The sequence below is a fragment of the Eutrigla gurnardus genome (assembly GCF_963514095.1).
Source record: "Eutrigla gurnardus genome assembly, chromosome: 4".
Classification (NCBI taxonomy): Eukaryota; Metazoa; Chordata; class Actinopteri; order Perciformes; family Triglidae; genus Eutrigla; species Eutrigla gurnardus.
In genome coordinates this window covers 3,053,971-3,069,958 of record NC_139918.1, presented here as the reverse complement: position 1 = coordinate 3,069,958, position 15,988 = coordinate 3,053,971, and the positions used below count along the sequence as shown (strand labels likewise).

The 15,988-nt window shown below is 43.5% G+C and overlaps 1 protein-coding gene across 8 annotated transcripts in view; it reads left to right on the top strand.

Annotated features, from left to right (window-relative positions):
- LOC311012779 (sickle tail protein homolog) overlaps nt 1–15,988 on the top strand; it is a 129,612-nt gene that overhangs the window by 64,571 nt on the left and 49,053 nt on the right. For all 8 annotated transcript variants that reach the window (XM_084008418.1, XM_084008423.1, XM_084008421.1 and 5 more), the window contains exons 3-4: nt 4,915–5,113; nt 7,140–7,233. In XM_084008418.1, the coding sequence (XP_083864544.1) occupies nt 4,915–5,113; nt 7,140–7,233 (293 nt within the window). The remainder of the gene's footprint in view (nt 1–4,914; nt 5,114–7,139; nt 7,234–15,988) is intronic.

Sequence of the window (15,988 nt, the reverse complement as noted above, 5' to 3'; positions counted from 1 at the left end):
TGGATCTTCTCTTGCTTGCAAGGCTTCTGCTGCTGTTTCGTGGAGCGTGGTGGCTACATGCTCCTTAATTGTCTTGTCCCCTGTAACGCCATGAACCAGGTTTGTTCCCCTTGGCCTGGGTTGGACAGCTTCGACAGGTCTTGCAGTACATCAGTTCTGCCTCAGCATCCCAGTCAATAAAGGAATATACTTGTTTCCACTCACTCAGGAAGGAACTTTCTCTTCCTTTTTGCCTCATAAGAGTTGGTAGATCTTACTTGTTTCTGTAGAAAATAAGAGATGTTGATTTTTATTAAAGGACAAACATGCATTGTTGATGTCAAAAACAACAGCATACTAAACCCTAAAATAAAATAAATATATATCTTCCCATGTCTAACATTACACTGACTTATGATGCACAGTTGGTATTTGTTCTAGAACGTCTGCAACCTGTGACTAAAGGGTTCCTCTATTAGTGCCCCCCTTGCTTTTTTCTAAATATGAAAATGAATAAAATATTCTAATATTTAATTGTCAAGCTTAACTTGAAGTACATGCACTACTAGACTATCTGTATTTTCATTACAATTAATGGAAATACAGTAGCCTATAGCATGACAATAATAGCATATTGAATAGAAGGTTAATAATGTGCAGTGATTGACTATCTTGTTAAAACGGAAAGAAAAGGTTGCTGACTCCTGCACAAAACTGGGCAGAAACGATGGTCTTAATGCATTCTTTGCTGAGTGAGTAGATTCATTGGTAATAGCCAAACGCCATAACGTAAACTTTGACAGTCTACCTGTTTTGTTGATGGTGGATAACTTGTGGATAATTACTTTTACCACCACAACCAGAAAAGTTGAGTATGATAACCAACAATCTCGGTGTGGTGAGTATACAGTTTTGGTTTGTTATTACATTGTTTCAACAGTATAATTGTATACAACCGGCTGTTTGCGTTAGCAAGCTAGTAGACGATGCTAATCTGCTGACCAGTTAGAGTAGGCTAAGTGATGGAATCTAATGGTATAATAATATCAGAGGATGTGTTGACATGTTTGAATTTGTGGGAGGTTAAAGTATCAATTGTTATCAAAGTATCTTTCTACCACAATTCCCACAGTTTCTTAGCTTCCTAGCTTACTGGCATTGTTAGCCTCTAAATGCTTTCTGCCCTGAGACTCAATGTAGCAGCTATCGTTGCCGAGAGAGTGGTGATTCTGTAGCGTTAGTTTACCTCAAGCTCTGTGGGAAATGTTGTTTCGCCATCACTCTCACATCGTACTGGGTGACTTGGGCCTGGTTGGGCTATGTCCTGGGGCTGGGTACACTCTTTAGGCTTCAGCCAGTGCAACATCGTATTGAGTAGTAGTAGCTAGCACAGTGACGGTCAGCTGATCTCTGGTGACAGTAATATCTTCGTCTCGTCCGAGCTCGAGCGGTAAGCAGTGCAAGAGCAACAGGCACCAAATCTATTTCCACCGACCACCGTTCTGGTTTGCAAATAGTGATGAAAACTTTTAGAAAAATGTAGTCAGCCAAAATTCTCGTCGTCCCAAGGTAGGCCCAAGTTAAATTTATCCTCCCGATGACAATTTATTACGTCCCCAGGATGACAGGACGGCGTTAATTTTAATCCCTGATTGTCACACATAAAATGAATGTGAAACATGCAAGACTGACATACTGATGTTCAGCAATTTTAATGTTTAACATGTTCACCATCTTAGTTTTTCTCGTGATAAGATAAAAAATGATAGTTGATTATGAGCTAGAATTACCACATCATGGTTGTTTGCTTCTGCACACCTTTCAATAGTTTTTCCTGAGCTATGGTTTTGAATAACTGCCAAAAAGAATAAAAAAAAACATTATGTCAGAATGAAGTTGACCTTTAAAGTCCCAGTCGGCAAGTCCGGCGGATCGAGGGCAATCTTTCTTTTTTTCCTTCTTTTCCACCGGTGTTTTCTTTTCCTTAGTTGTTTTGGACCTCCTCATTTCAGTTTTTAACCGAGGAATTAGAAGCTTGTTCCTACTTCCCTCCGCCTCCCCCCTGTGATAGTGGTACGACCCGAGGGAAGAGGGGCTCTGTGGGTGCAGTCCAATAGTCTTTTTTTTGCTTAGGAAGGTTCCTAACTGAAGAAGTGACCCGGAAGTAAACAAGTGGCCGCCATGATAAGAGCTGTTCGAATTCTCTAAATGCAAAGGAAAGGAGCTCCAATGCTTCCTTTCAGAGCTCCTTTAGCATAGGATGCAACGGACCTTCCTATGCGAAAGGAAAGGAGATTACGCCGACCCACAATTTAAAGTGCCGCACACCTCGCCGTTCATGAAAACAAACAATATGTGCATTTGCATATTTAACAATTACTTTCAAGCATATAGTAATTGGAATAGTGATGATAATAATGAATGGTATTTTTTTTTCAATCATGTTACAAACTTGACAAAAACGAAACTAAAACCACAAATGAAATGTAAATACAGCAAACGGTCAAACAGGAAGGAGGAGCTGCTGGACCTGAAGCCGGTCAGTGAACCAGCTGTTTATAAAACCAACATGTGGAGAAGTGGACGATGCGCTTTATGTAGTCCGTTATTGTAGTTTATCCAGCGCAGACGCACGTCAATCGCCGGTGCCGATCATCAGCTGTCAATCATCAGGCGCGTTATAATGACGTAGCTTAGTGAAAGTCCAGTCGGATTCTCTGAGCACCGCGGTAGACTTTTCTTTGAGTTCTCCTATCGCCTTACCTTAACCCCGTGACGTTTTCCCCAGAGGTCAAGGAATAGGAGTTAGGAATAGGAGTTAGGACCTTATTTTTTGACTATTCGACTGCACCCTGTGTGTGCACGAACACAGCCCTGCGTGCTGATTGGACAGGATGACCACAGGCTTTGTTGATATTTTGCAAAACAAACAACAGGCTCTACGTGCACGTAGAGGCACACTTTTTTTCTAAAATTGGATGATTTATGTTGTTCTATCGGAGCATAGTGTCGGCTTCGGTGAATATGATCAAAAAAATGTTGCCGACTGGGACTTTAACCTTTTTGGTATAAAATGTCATCACTTCACCGTTCTTTGTCATACTTATCAAATCAAGACCCCCCAAATCTGTTCAGTTCATCCTTGAGTCATTTGATAAACCTCAAACTGTTTCTGAGATATCATATTAATGGGGTTGGGATGCCATAGTGACATTTGACCTTTGCAAATCTAATCAGTTAATCCTTGAGTGGAGAGGTTCAAGTTCTCCCACTAAGGTCCATCAGGACCTGAAACACTACCTAGTGATAACATGAGCACAGTGTATAGCTGACTGAAGAAAAATGTGCACTTCTGTTGTACAGGCACTAAAAGCAGAGTGGTAAAAGTAGAGACTCAAACATTATAACTGGTCTGACAAGTGGTAACATAACAGACATAACTTAGCAAGTTAGCTAGGAAGAGGAAGTCAATTTGAAGTTTAAAAAACATAGGGAAGTATACAATTACAGTGATTTCAAGCAGGGTCTGAGAATCATTCTCACTGTGCATTTAATATCATGAAAAAAATATAAGTATATACAAAGTATAATACAAAGGTGAAATTTCATAAAATGTATTTGATTTTATCTAAAAAAAACACCTTGAAATGGTCCTTCTCTCGACATTTCTCTGGTTTAAGATGTTCTGGTGCAATACATAAAAAACTCCATAGGGGGCGATAGAGAGCAAAAAGTGTGTGTATTCAGACTTGTCCAGTATTCAGTACACACAGGTGTTGGGAGACATATATTCCTCACTTTCCAAAATGGTCCTCACTCAAAAGGTTAATTACCCACGGTTGTCCTCACAATGATAGCAGTACAAACACACACACACACACGTACGACAGATAAGATGTAGTTGAGGCTAGATGGGAACATGCCGTCATTACTGCAGTCAGACATAACTTTAACATCTCACTGTTAAAGGATTTAAACAAAAAACGTTTTTTTTTCAATTCAATTCAATTCAATTTTATTTATAGTGTCAAATCACAACAGAAGTCATCTCAGGACACTTAACACATTGAGCAGGACTAGAATACGCTCAAAATTTCAAGAGGTGGAAGAGCCTTTTATGTGTCAAATGATTTTGATTATTTATATTAGGGATGCTCCGATCGACCGGCTGCCGATCCTTATCGGCCGATGTGGACCCTAAACAGGTTGATCGGTGATTGGTCAAAGTGCCAATCAGAAAAGCCGATCGCGTTTTTATATATTTTTTTTTTACCGGAGACAGTTTTTCTGCGCCTGATGCGGGTTGGGAATTTCACGATGGCAAATTTCCAGTGTAAACAGCGCTAGTGACGCTCGGTGAGCTTTTATGGACTTACAGCGCTGCTGTGATTGTTCCAAAATAGATAAGTATCAACATCACATGCAAGAAGAACGTCAACAGTTCGTCAGCTTAATTACAGCCTCCCTAGTGGAGCTGAGCGAGCGGGCAGTGAAAGCACACAGCGGCATTTTTATTATAAATGTACCGGTCCGGTTACACTCCAGTCCCGCTCACACCACAAGTCTGAAGCCCAAGCCCGACCCAGAATCCTGCTGTGTCCTACACAGTCGTCAACAGTATGTTCAGTCATAAAACGGCTCAATAGCGGGGAGATCCCACTGAGCGATAATGAGAGGGACGGCCTATCTATTGAAGTGGACTTGTAAATACAGGACATTGAGAATTATTATTATTATTATTATTCTCCCATCCATTCTGTGATCGGTGATCGGTATCGGCAGATCTATGATTCCTGTGATCGGTGATCGGATCGGCCCCCAAAAATGCTGATCGGAGCATCCCTAATTTATATTATTATGGATATGTATATACATATGGATAAAGAAACATAGTAGAGTACAGTAAAGAAACTTGTGTGTGTGTGTGTGTCTCAGGTGTGTTGTACCTGCAGTATGGGGAGGAGACTAAGCAGGTGAGGATGCCCACTGAGATGAGGCATCAGGACGCTCTGCGTGCTCTGTTCGTCAGCGCCTTCCCTCACCAGCTCACCATGAAGCTGCTGCAGTCTCCCAACATGGCCGTCTACATCAAAGACACCAGCCGCAACGTCTACTACGACCTAGAGGACATCAGGTGAGGGCCGTGTCATTACTTTCAACCTTAAATGACATAAGCACATTACTGTTCCCACGTTAGTATGTTCAGTGTCATTCATGATTACCAGTATTATACCCTATATAGTGGACTGGAGGTATCCCTCAATTCATCTTGAAAAGCAAAGCAAGCAAGCATTATATCCCGTCATGCATAGCACTGTCAGTCCTCTATGTAGTCCCCCATACAGTCCTCTATGTAGTCCCCCATACAGTCCTCTATGTAGTCCTCTATGTAGTCCCCCGTACAGTCCTCTATGTAGTCCCCCATACAGTCCTCTATGTAGTCCCCCGTACAGTCCTCTATGTAGTCCCCCATACAGTCCTCTATGTAGTCCCCCATACAGTCCTCTATGTAGTCCTCTATGTAGTCCCCCATACAGTCCTCTATGTAGTCCCCCATACAGTCCTCTATGTAGTCCTCTATGTAGTCCCCCATACAGTCCTCTATGTAGTCCCCCATACAGTCCTCTATGTAGTCCTCTATGTAGTCCCCCATACAGTCCTCTATGTAGTCCCCCATACAGTCCTCCATGTAGTCCCCCATACAGTCCTCTATGTAGTCCCCCATAAAGTCCTCTATGTAGTCCTCTATGTAGTCCTCTATGTAGTCCCCCATACAGTCCTCTATGTAGTCCCCCATACAGTCCTCTATGTAGTCCTCTATGTAGTCCCCCGTACAGTCCTCTATGTAGTCCTCTATGTAGTCCCCCGTACAGTCCTCTATGTAGTCCCCCATACAGTCCTCTATGTAGTCCCCATACAGTCCTCTATGTAGTCCCCCATACAGTCCTCTATGTAGTCCCCATACAGTCCTCTATGTAGTCCCCCATACAGTCCTCTATGTAGTCCTCTATGTAGTCCCCCATAAAGTCCTCTATGTAGTCCCCCATACAGTCCTCTATGTAGTCCCCATACAGTCCTCTATGTAGTCCCCCATACAGTCCTCTATGTAGTCCTCTTTGTAGTCCCCCGTACAGTCCTCTATGTAGTCCCCCATACAGTCCTCTATGTAGTCCCCATACAGTCCTCTATGTAGTCCCCCATACAGTCCTCTATGTAGTCCTCTATGTAGTCCCCCATACAGTCCTCTATGTAGTCCTCTATGTAGTCCCCCATACAGTCCTCTATGTAGTCCTCTATGTAGTCCTCTATGTAGTCCCCCATAGAGTCCTCTATGTAGTCCTCCATACAGTCCTCCATACAGTCCTCTATGTAGTCCCCCATACAGTCCTCTATGTAGTCCCCATACAGTCCTCTATGTAGTCCTCTATACAGTTGTCTATAAAGATCCCCCTGAATAGTGAGTAGGGGAATGAATGAGAAACTAAAGATCCCTGTTCTATTAAAGCTGGGGTATGTAATGTTGGAAAGCTAGCAAGAGAGCTAGCAAGATTTGAAAATAGCACCTCCTCCTCCCTCCTCTAAGTCCCCCCCCCCCCCCCCCCCCCGTCAGTGAGTCCGTCCAAGCTGATTCTTCCGGCATCAGCGAGACGTGAAGGCTGTGCACTCGCGCTAAGGCAGGGAGGGCGGGTGCAGAACTAGACATGAAGGCATCTGATTGTTTTTTTACTCCGACCAATCCGCGCCCTTCGGTGCGAGGGGCGCAGATTGGTTGTTTGTTTTCTCAGTCCCACGGCGGCCACAGAGCTCTGTTTAATTCCGTTCCTTTTCCTGATGACATAATGTACTGATCCCTCTGAAATTAGACGGGCCATTTCACCCAGTATAACAAAAAGTGCTTCTGAACAGGATTACATACCCCATCTTTAACAGATTATAGATTATAGAAATGTTATGAATAGGAAAAGGTTCCTCTTTCCGTTTTCAATAATGCAACCAAAATTCAATTTAATCTATTAAACTGGAAATAAGAAACTTCTCAATAGAAATAGAAGGTTAGTGTGGCGTCCCCACTATGTGAAATAGGCATGGGACCGTATGAAATGAATATGATGCACACACACATGAAAGTGTCACTGTGTGTGTGTTCTGTCTGCTTCTAGAAACATCACATCCCACTCCTGTCTGAAGGTCTATCACAAAGACCCAGCTCACGTGTTCAACCGCCATGCCAGGCCTGCCAACGCCGAGGGACGGGTGAGTCTCTCTGCTCTACAGCCAGCTGGTCCCAGCATCACAGATGAGGTTACAAGGAGACTTTCAGGAATGATAGCTAGTTTTTTTATGGGAACAGTTTCTTTGATGAAGAAAAGCTGCTAGGGGAAACACTGTAGTTAAGCTGGACCTGGAAACATACCAGTGAGGAAATGTATAGCAGCAGAAGCTGATGCCATGTTCTTACAGCTACACACGTTTACAGTTCTTAAATTATTTTATTTTGTCTTTGTGCGCACACAAACAAACACTTTTCTGTACAGCACATGGACCTAGATCACTTTGGCCTCATCGACCTTGTCATAAACAGGTCTCTCAAGTGTTGAACATAGTTCAGCGTGAGATTTTGGCTGAAGGTTCATGTCCACAGGCAGCGTTATTTCCACGCTTCCCATTCATTGTCTACGTGCCGTGAAATGCCCTCGCATCGCGGCGCCGCCTCCCGCAAGCTCTCTGCTGTTTTTTGTTTTGATGGCGTATGCGGCGGTGCAACACTGGCGGCTGGTGTTGCCAGATTGGGTGTTTTCTTCGCTATATATTAAGGCCTGTTTACGGTGTGTTTTAGCCTGGTTTTTGCCTGGAAGGCAATACAAATCTTGGCCGCCCATTGAAAGAAGTTAAACTGAGAGAGCGTGCCTTCACAGACAACAGAATGAACATGTTCACAGTAATGTTGATCATGCCGTAATACAGTACGTTCAGTTCACGTTCGCCCAAAATATGTACGAGTTCATGAACTACCGTTCAATGAACGCGTTCAGGCACAACACTGTCGACCACACAAAGACTGTCAACTAACGGCACCCAGCATTGATCCGTTTTCTGGAGGCCCCTTCCTCGCTTCATGAAAGTCACAAACACATAATGTTGATCATCATTTCTTGTGACAATGTTCCCAATGAACCATTTATGAATTGAAAAAAATGTCACATAACCTCACTTATTGGGTTAGGACCCCAGCATCTTTACCTTTTTTGGCCAAATTGCCACTTTCAGCTGCCTACAGATAGAAAAACAAACATTCTTTGGGCAACTGTGTTATCCTGGCAAAAAATGTACCTGTGAATAGAAGATGATCCTAGCATTTCTGTGTTATTAGGGAAACATCTGAGTTGTTCCATGTTTTTTCAGGATGGCTCCTATAGTTTCACCTTATTTAACTCATTTTGACCAAAAAGCCACCTTTAGCTTCCTGTAGAGTGATAAATAAGCATCCCAGAGGCTAACTGATGCCTTTAATTGAAAAATGTGGATCTATTTAGTAAATATCTGCAATATTAGCTGAAGTTGGAAAAAAATGAATTTTTTCACATCCCCAGAGGTCTAGATAGTAGCTCACATTAGTCCAGAGACCAGACCAGACTATGTGGAGAAACCAGAGACTGTCTGTGGTCCCCCAGAGGTCTAGATAGTAGCTCACATTAGTCCAGAGACCAGACCAGACTATGTGGAGAAACCAGAGACTGTCTATGGTCCCCCAGAGGTCTAGATAGTAGCTCACATTAGTCCAGAGACCAGACCAGACTATGTGGAGAAACCAGAGACTGTCTATGGTCCCCCAGAGGTCTAGATAGTAGCTCACATTAGTCCAGAGACCAGACCAGACTATGTGGAGAAACCAGAGACTGTCTGTGGTCCCCCAGAGGTCTACGATAGTAGCTCATAGTAGTCCAGAGACCAGACCAGACTATGTGGAGAAACCAGAGACTGTCTATGGTCCCCCAGAGGTCTAGATAGTAGCTCACATTAGTCCAGAGACCAGACCAGACTATGTGGAGACACCAGAGACTGTCTATGGTCCCCCAGAGGTCTAGATAGTAGCTCACATTAGTCCAGAGACCAGACCAGACCAGACTATATGGAGACACCAGAGACTGTCTATGGTCCCCCAGAGGTCTAGATAGTAGCTCACATTAGTCCAGAGACCAGACCAGACTATGTGGAGAAACCAGAGACTGTCTGTGGTCCCCCAGAGGTCTAGATAGTAGCTCACATTAGTCCAGAGACCAGACCAGACTATTTTCAAGACAAATTTCAAAGGTCTGTATTTCTGAAACTATGAGGTATTCAAAGCTAAGCAGATTATGTCAGGCTTGCCAAGCCGAGGGGGCAGAACGTCCGGGGTTAAACACACACACACACACACACACACACACACACACACACACACACACACACACACACACACACACACCTTTTTATATCTTGTTTTCTCTATCTACCTCTAATAGCAAGCAATAATGACAACAGCATTACAGCACGCAGCAGGAAAGCACTGAGTCCCCTCAGGCTAAGATGACTGTCAACTCTTCTACAGGCCTGACGTATGTCTGCATCACAACAATTACATGAATGCAACTGTGCACACATCTGCAAAATGTCATCCGACTATCAGCAGCACCTCTGTGAGCAGAATGGAGGACATTTACACACACACACAAACACACACACAAACACACACACACCACACCAATTTATGTTCATATTATTGAATCGTTTGCTGTATTATCCACTGTTTCTCTTTACATTTTATATTTGTTCCTTTATAAATAAGCTAATTTTATTATACGATAGTAATTCACCAGAGACTGTCTGTGGTCCCCCAGAGGTCTAGATAGTAGCTCACATTGGTCCAGAGACCAGACCAGACTATGTGGAGAAACCAGAGACTGTCTGTGGTCCCCCAGAGGTCTAGATAGTAGCTCACATTGGTCCAGAGACCAGACCAGACTATGTGGAGAAACCAGAGACTGTCTGTGGTTCAAACAACAAGGTCTCTGCTGTATTTATGTCTAGATGACCGTATTTGGAGTGTTGATGGAGCAGCTACAATGTTAGCATAGCCTAGCACTTTTTACTGATCACCATCATTATGGAGTTATTCCAGCATCCTTTTCATGTGGTTATTGATATTAAATCACATCCAGCTGTTGTGAACCAGCTGACGTGGGTCTTACTAGATCCAGTGAATCCAGCTTGGTGAAATCCACCGAGCACCTCTGGATGATGTCATGAACCCAGACAGGATGATGTTTGGTTTTCCTTCCTGGTTTCTTCTTTTTTTTTTTTGTACATTTGAATCACTTAAATGTTTCAATTATCAAACAAATTTTTATATTAGACAAAGAAGATGCGAGTGAACACAAAATACAGTTTTTATATGATTATTCCATTTATTCAAGGTAATTAATTATTTCAAACCTATATCAGCCATGTGAAAAAGGAATTGCCCCGCTAAACCAGCTGTTGCACCACCCTCGGCAGCCACAACTGCAATCAAACGTTTGCTAGAGACCATCACACTAAAACCACCATGTTTAGTCCAGGTCCTGAAACAGCAAAGCAGCCCCAGACCATCACACTAAAACCACCGTGTAGACTGTTTGTATGATGCTCTTATTGTGGAAGGCTGTGTTAGGTTTCCACCTGATGTAACGGGACCCATGTCTTCTAAAAGTTCTATTGACTCATCAGTCCATAGAATCTGATCTCAAAGGTCTTTGGGGTCATTAAGATGTTTTTGGTAAATGTGAGACGAGCCTTTGTGATCTTTGTGGAGAGCAGTGGTTTTGGTCTCCCAGCTCTCCCATGAGTGTCATCTTTGCCCCGTGTCCTTCTTATTGTGGAATCAACACTGACCTTAACTGAGACACGTGAGGCCTGAAGTCCTTTAGATGTTATTCTGGGCTTTTCTTTTGGGACCTCCTGGATGAGTCGCTGATGTGGTCTTGGTAGGGTTTTGGTGGCCGGTGGGTCCTTGGAAGGTTCACCACTGTTCCATGTTCTCTCCATTTGCTAATAATGACTCTCACTGTGGTTCGCTGGAGTCCTAAAGCCTTAGAAATGTTTCTGTAACCCTTTCCAGACTGATACATGGCAATGCTGCTGTCCCGTTGACAGACAGGTTCTATTTAAGTGTTCAGTTTGAGCAGGTCTGACAGTAATCATTCCTGGTGTGTCTTGTCAAATTAAACCCAATTATCAATTAAATGTGTCCTTTTGATTTATTGAGTAACGAAGGGGCCAATTACTTCTTTACACAGGGCCGGTAGGGTTGGATCGTTTTTTTTTTTTTTCAATAGATAAAAGAATCATTTCAAAACTGCATGTTTTGTTTACGGGCTGCACAGTGGTGTAATAGGTAGCACTATCGCCTCACAGCGAGGGTTCGATTCCCGGTTTGGCTTCCTTCTGTTCCTTCAGTTTGCATGTTCTCCCCGTGTGAGCGTGGGTTGCCCTCACACCGTTGTGCAAGTGTTAGTAGTGGCCCTATCGTGTACCCAGCACATTGCACTTTCAACACCAACGCAAGTATCGTCGCTATTTTCTATTTTCCCAAATATTTCAACACTGGGGAAATCATTCTGGAGTTCATGATGTCGACGATATGAACAAATAGGCATAGCATACACAGTCAACCAAATGATTCAGGCTGTTTTGTTGACAGCCGCCGGTGAATGTGTGTGTGTGGCGGGGGAATATGCCGTTACGGTGTGGCTTATTGGAAGGAGCATGCCGTTGTTTCCCTGTGTATGGTCAACGTGGAATATGGAGGAAGGCATGGTGAAGCCGCGGTACTCCCAGTGGCGTGTGGAGGAGCGGATGGAGGGAGGGAGGGAGACGAAGGGGGGGGCACAGCTCCTGCCATGCTCCCGGTAAAGCTGCCACTATAATATTAATCCACCATGGAACAAGCGCTTCTCTCTCTTAAAGGGAATTGGAGATGACGCCCTGATTGATTTATTGCATGTCACGCCCAAAACACACCTATTAGCAATTAAGCCACTTCAGACCAACCCTTTTTAGATTTGCGTCGGACGCATGACTCATTTATCTGCCGTTATAATAACAACAGTGTCCGAGATCTGCCCACAAAGACACTTGCGCTTTGTTTCAGACGGCTAAAATAGGGCCGAATGTGTCTTCACGCATGGCTCGTTAAGTGTTCTGTTTATCAGTCACACATAGTGCTCTCTTTCTCTCCTGTCACACTGTGGGAGGGGAGGGAATTATTCTCTCTAACAGTTATTAGCTTCTCAACATAACACCTATAATTTTCAGCTGCTTAACAGATGAGTCATCCTCCAGTTTGTTCCTGGTCGTCATTCATTGATTTCCTCTTTGACAACAAGACAAGAGTCATCAGAAAGTCTTAAGTCTTTGGTTAAACTGGGACACCTGAACATATTCAGGGCTGACTAATGAGAAAGAGACGTGAGACATGAAGACACCGAGGTTGCTCAATGGTGTAGCGGTGTGATGCATTCATGTCTTCAAAAGCAGCTTTGACGTGGGACTTGACAGTGGTGTCGTGGCTTAAAGTCCTGTGTTTGTTTGATCCGTCCACCTCCCTTTCCTCCCTCCCTGAGTGAGCTATCTATCCATTCACACTATGTCTGTTGCTCTACATAAATACGGCTGCAACGTTAACTTCAGTCAACAAACCAACATTAGGTTTAGACAACAAAACAACATTATGTTTAGACAACAAAACCAACGTTAGGTTTAGACAACAAAACCAACGTTGGTGTATTAAATCCGTCACCAATGCATCACTTCACAACAACACTTTGAGACTTGCGATGTCCAACACGGGTCAGGGGCCTGTACTATGAAGCGAGTTCAACATACCAGGTATCTTTCAGAGATCCAGCTTAAGTAACCCTAACAAAGGCAATCGGAGATAAGCGGTCACACGAAGCTGGTTATCAACTCAGTAAGTCAACCAGGGTTTACCTGTCGAGTGAAAGAGCATGAACATGGATCAGTCTACGGGCAGCGGAGCGGCATATTTCACATATGAGGAGCGAACCATAATCTTACAAAAAACTTACAGAAGAAGAAGTTAATATAATGCAGGTAAAAGGCAACAGTTTCATCTGCCAAATGCAGGAAGGACAGCTGGCAAAAACTTGCCGACTGTGTGAATGCGTAAGTCGTATTAATAGTAATAGTCGGATAATATGACTGCCCCATCATAAGGGCACTACTAGATCTGATTGATTAAAGGAATGTGTTAACTGCTCTGATAGCTCAGTAGTAGAGTTACCGCCCCATGAACCGAGGCTCTTTGCAGCGGTCCCAGGTTCAAATCTGCCCTGCGGTCCTCTTTTAAATCATGGCGTTGCTCTCTCTCGCCCCTTTAATTCTATGCTGTCCTCCCGCAATAAAAAGCCGAAAAAATATCTTATAACAACCTATAACAAATTAATGTGTTGCTTGGATGTATTCTTATAACGTGGTTTATGACAATATCAGCCTCATTCTTTCAGCTGCAATCCCGGCGGTGTAAAACGGACTTGGGAGCAAATAAAATCAAATAAAAACATAATTCAAAGTGGTAAGTAGACTGTACGCTGACACAGAAAAGTAATTCGCTCTGATGAGAATCTGTATCTCTCATATAAAACATCGTCAGGGAAAGAAAAAGGGTTTTGCCGGTCTCTGAACACTCTATAGTTCTCCTAAGAGACCTGATCCACGATCCACCGAGATTCTTGTTTTGTTTTTTATCCGCCCACCAAGAGAGCTGATTGGTCAGTAGGCGGTGTTTTTTTACACTTTGAACTCTTATCAGGAACATAACCTGCTCCGGAGCAGGTTAGCTCCACAGCGTAAGTTACCATGGCGATCTACCCCGGTAACAAGGGAACCAGCGTCGTAGGACGGAAAACCCAGGGTTAACGCTTAAGTTACCTCGCTAAGCACAAATCCTGCTTCGTAGTACAGGCCCCTGGTGGTTTAAGTCTTGTGTTGTTGGTTTCTCAGTATTTATTAATATGTCACCGGCTCTCGACGTTGCATCGTCACATGGATGTGTTTAATGAATGTGTCCACCGTGTGCGTGTGTGTGTACGATTGCACATTTCCGGGTTTTTCCGAACACACACTGAGCTCTAACCCACATTAAAATGTTGCTTTAAACAACAAAAAGTGGAGCTGCAGAGCATCCAGCATGTTCAGCTTGATTTAAATGGGACATAGTGAGTGCCATGTAAGATTGGGCTCTATCATCGTGAGTCGCATACATGTAGTGATGTTAGCACAGAGAGAAGCAATGCTTGTTAAGACGATTAATGCCGGGAACACGACAGACACACATTCAGATAGACCCCAATTGACACAATACATAACTGTAATAGTGTGTTCTGCTGAATAAAACTTCACTAAAATAATTAGATTTGATTCCTCACAGATAGTTTCAGTGTACTGTATTACAGTTGTTAACTGAGTATAATGATATTTAATCAGAAGGAGCAACAGTACTACAAAGTAAATAGCTGTATTTATTAATTAAAAGGTAAAACCTGAAATGTCACATTACACAAGTATTCCGGCCCTTATATCAGTACATAATTGAAGCATCTTTGGCAGTGGTTACAGCCTCAAATATTTTTGGGGGGTATTTGCACATCTAGATTTGGGGATTTTCTGCCATCATTCGCTGCAGATCCTCTAAAGCTCTGTCAGGTTGGATGCTGGCCATTCTTTGGCCCTCCATTTGTTTCCTGACATTTGTGTCCCTTAGGTACAAACAGTAACAACCAACCACATCAAACCAGCCATCAAGTAGTGAGTCAAATTATACCTTAAATACAACTCTTTCTGTAATATGTTACTTTGTCAGATGAAAAGCCTGCTGTGTTTGATGAATATGACTTTTGAGCCAAACCCGCTTGGACAGTTGGTGACCTCTTTGGCAACTCTACTACATCAAAAATAAACTACATAAGCTACTTGGTGACAACTATAGCCTTGTGGTTCAGCGATGATACTGCGCTCCTTGTCCTTTAAATCGTTGTCTTTATAAAACCAAACTGAAATGAGAGAGCAACCTTATCTTAAACCAGTGACAGTTAATGTTCAGGCTTCTGTACCTGAGGATTAAGGGACAACACATCGCCGAGGAGAGTTACCCATGCAGGGTGAAAGCAGTGTGACATCCAGACCCCCCCTGATAACTGCTCTTTGATCGAGGACTGTCACAGAACAGCCAGACTGCACGTCACGAAAAGGATGCGAACTGTGGACTCTTATGTTTCAGGTCTATGCTCTACTGAACAGGCAGCCCAAGAACCCAAAAGCAAAGACTGACACGGTGCGACAGTTCACAGGCTTTAATTGTCCAAAAGCAAGCAAAACAAGATTTCTTCCTTAACAGGAACAGGGCTACACCCAAACTGCCCTCAACAAAACAAAAGCTACTCTCTCTAGTCCAAGCAGCAGATAGGCAAAACTCAAACGGTGTAACTCTCAAAAGACAAAAGCTCCACTCAAACAGAAAATGCTCACGCCACACACAGCGAGACTTACGCACAGGTCAATGCTGAAGACTGAATGATAGACGAAAGGGTGGTGGCTTAAATACACAGAGCAACCAAACACAGGTGAAACACATCAACTCAATTAATACCAGAAAAAATAGTGCCGCCATCTGGTGGCAACAGAAAACATAGTCCGGATCCTGACAGCACACAAATCTCCTCTGATCAGTTTCAGCAGGGTCTTCCAGTCTCTGGGGCACTCCACCGTTTCACACTGCAGGCAGGAGCACCTCTGCCTGGCATGCTTTAAACCGAACCACAGAGAAACTGCCCAAAGCGCCAGCCTAGCCAAGGTTAACGTGCATTCCAGCCATAAAATGGCCAACCTTTAAACTAGCCAGCCCACACTTGTTGAGGGAATGTGTGGTCAGAAAAGAAGAAGCCCTTCACTGCAGTGAAAGAGCTCCCTGACA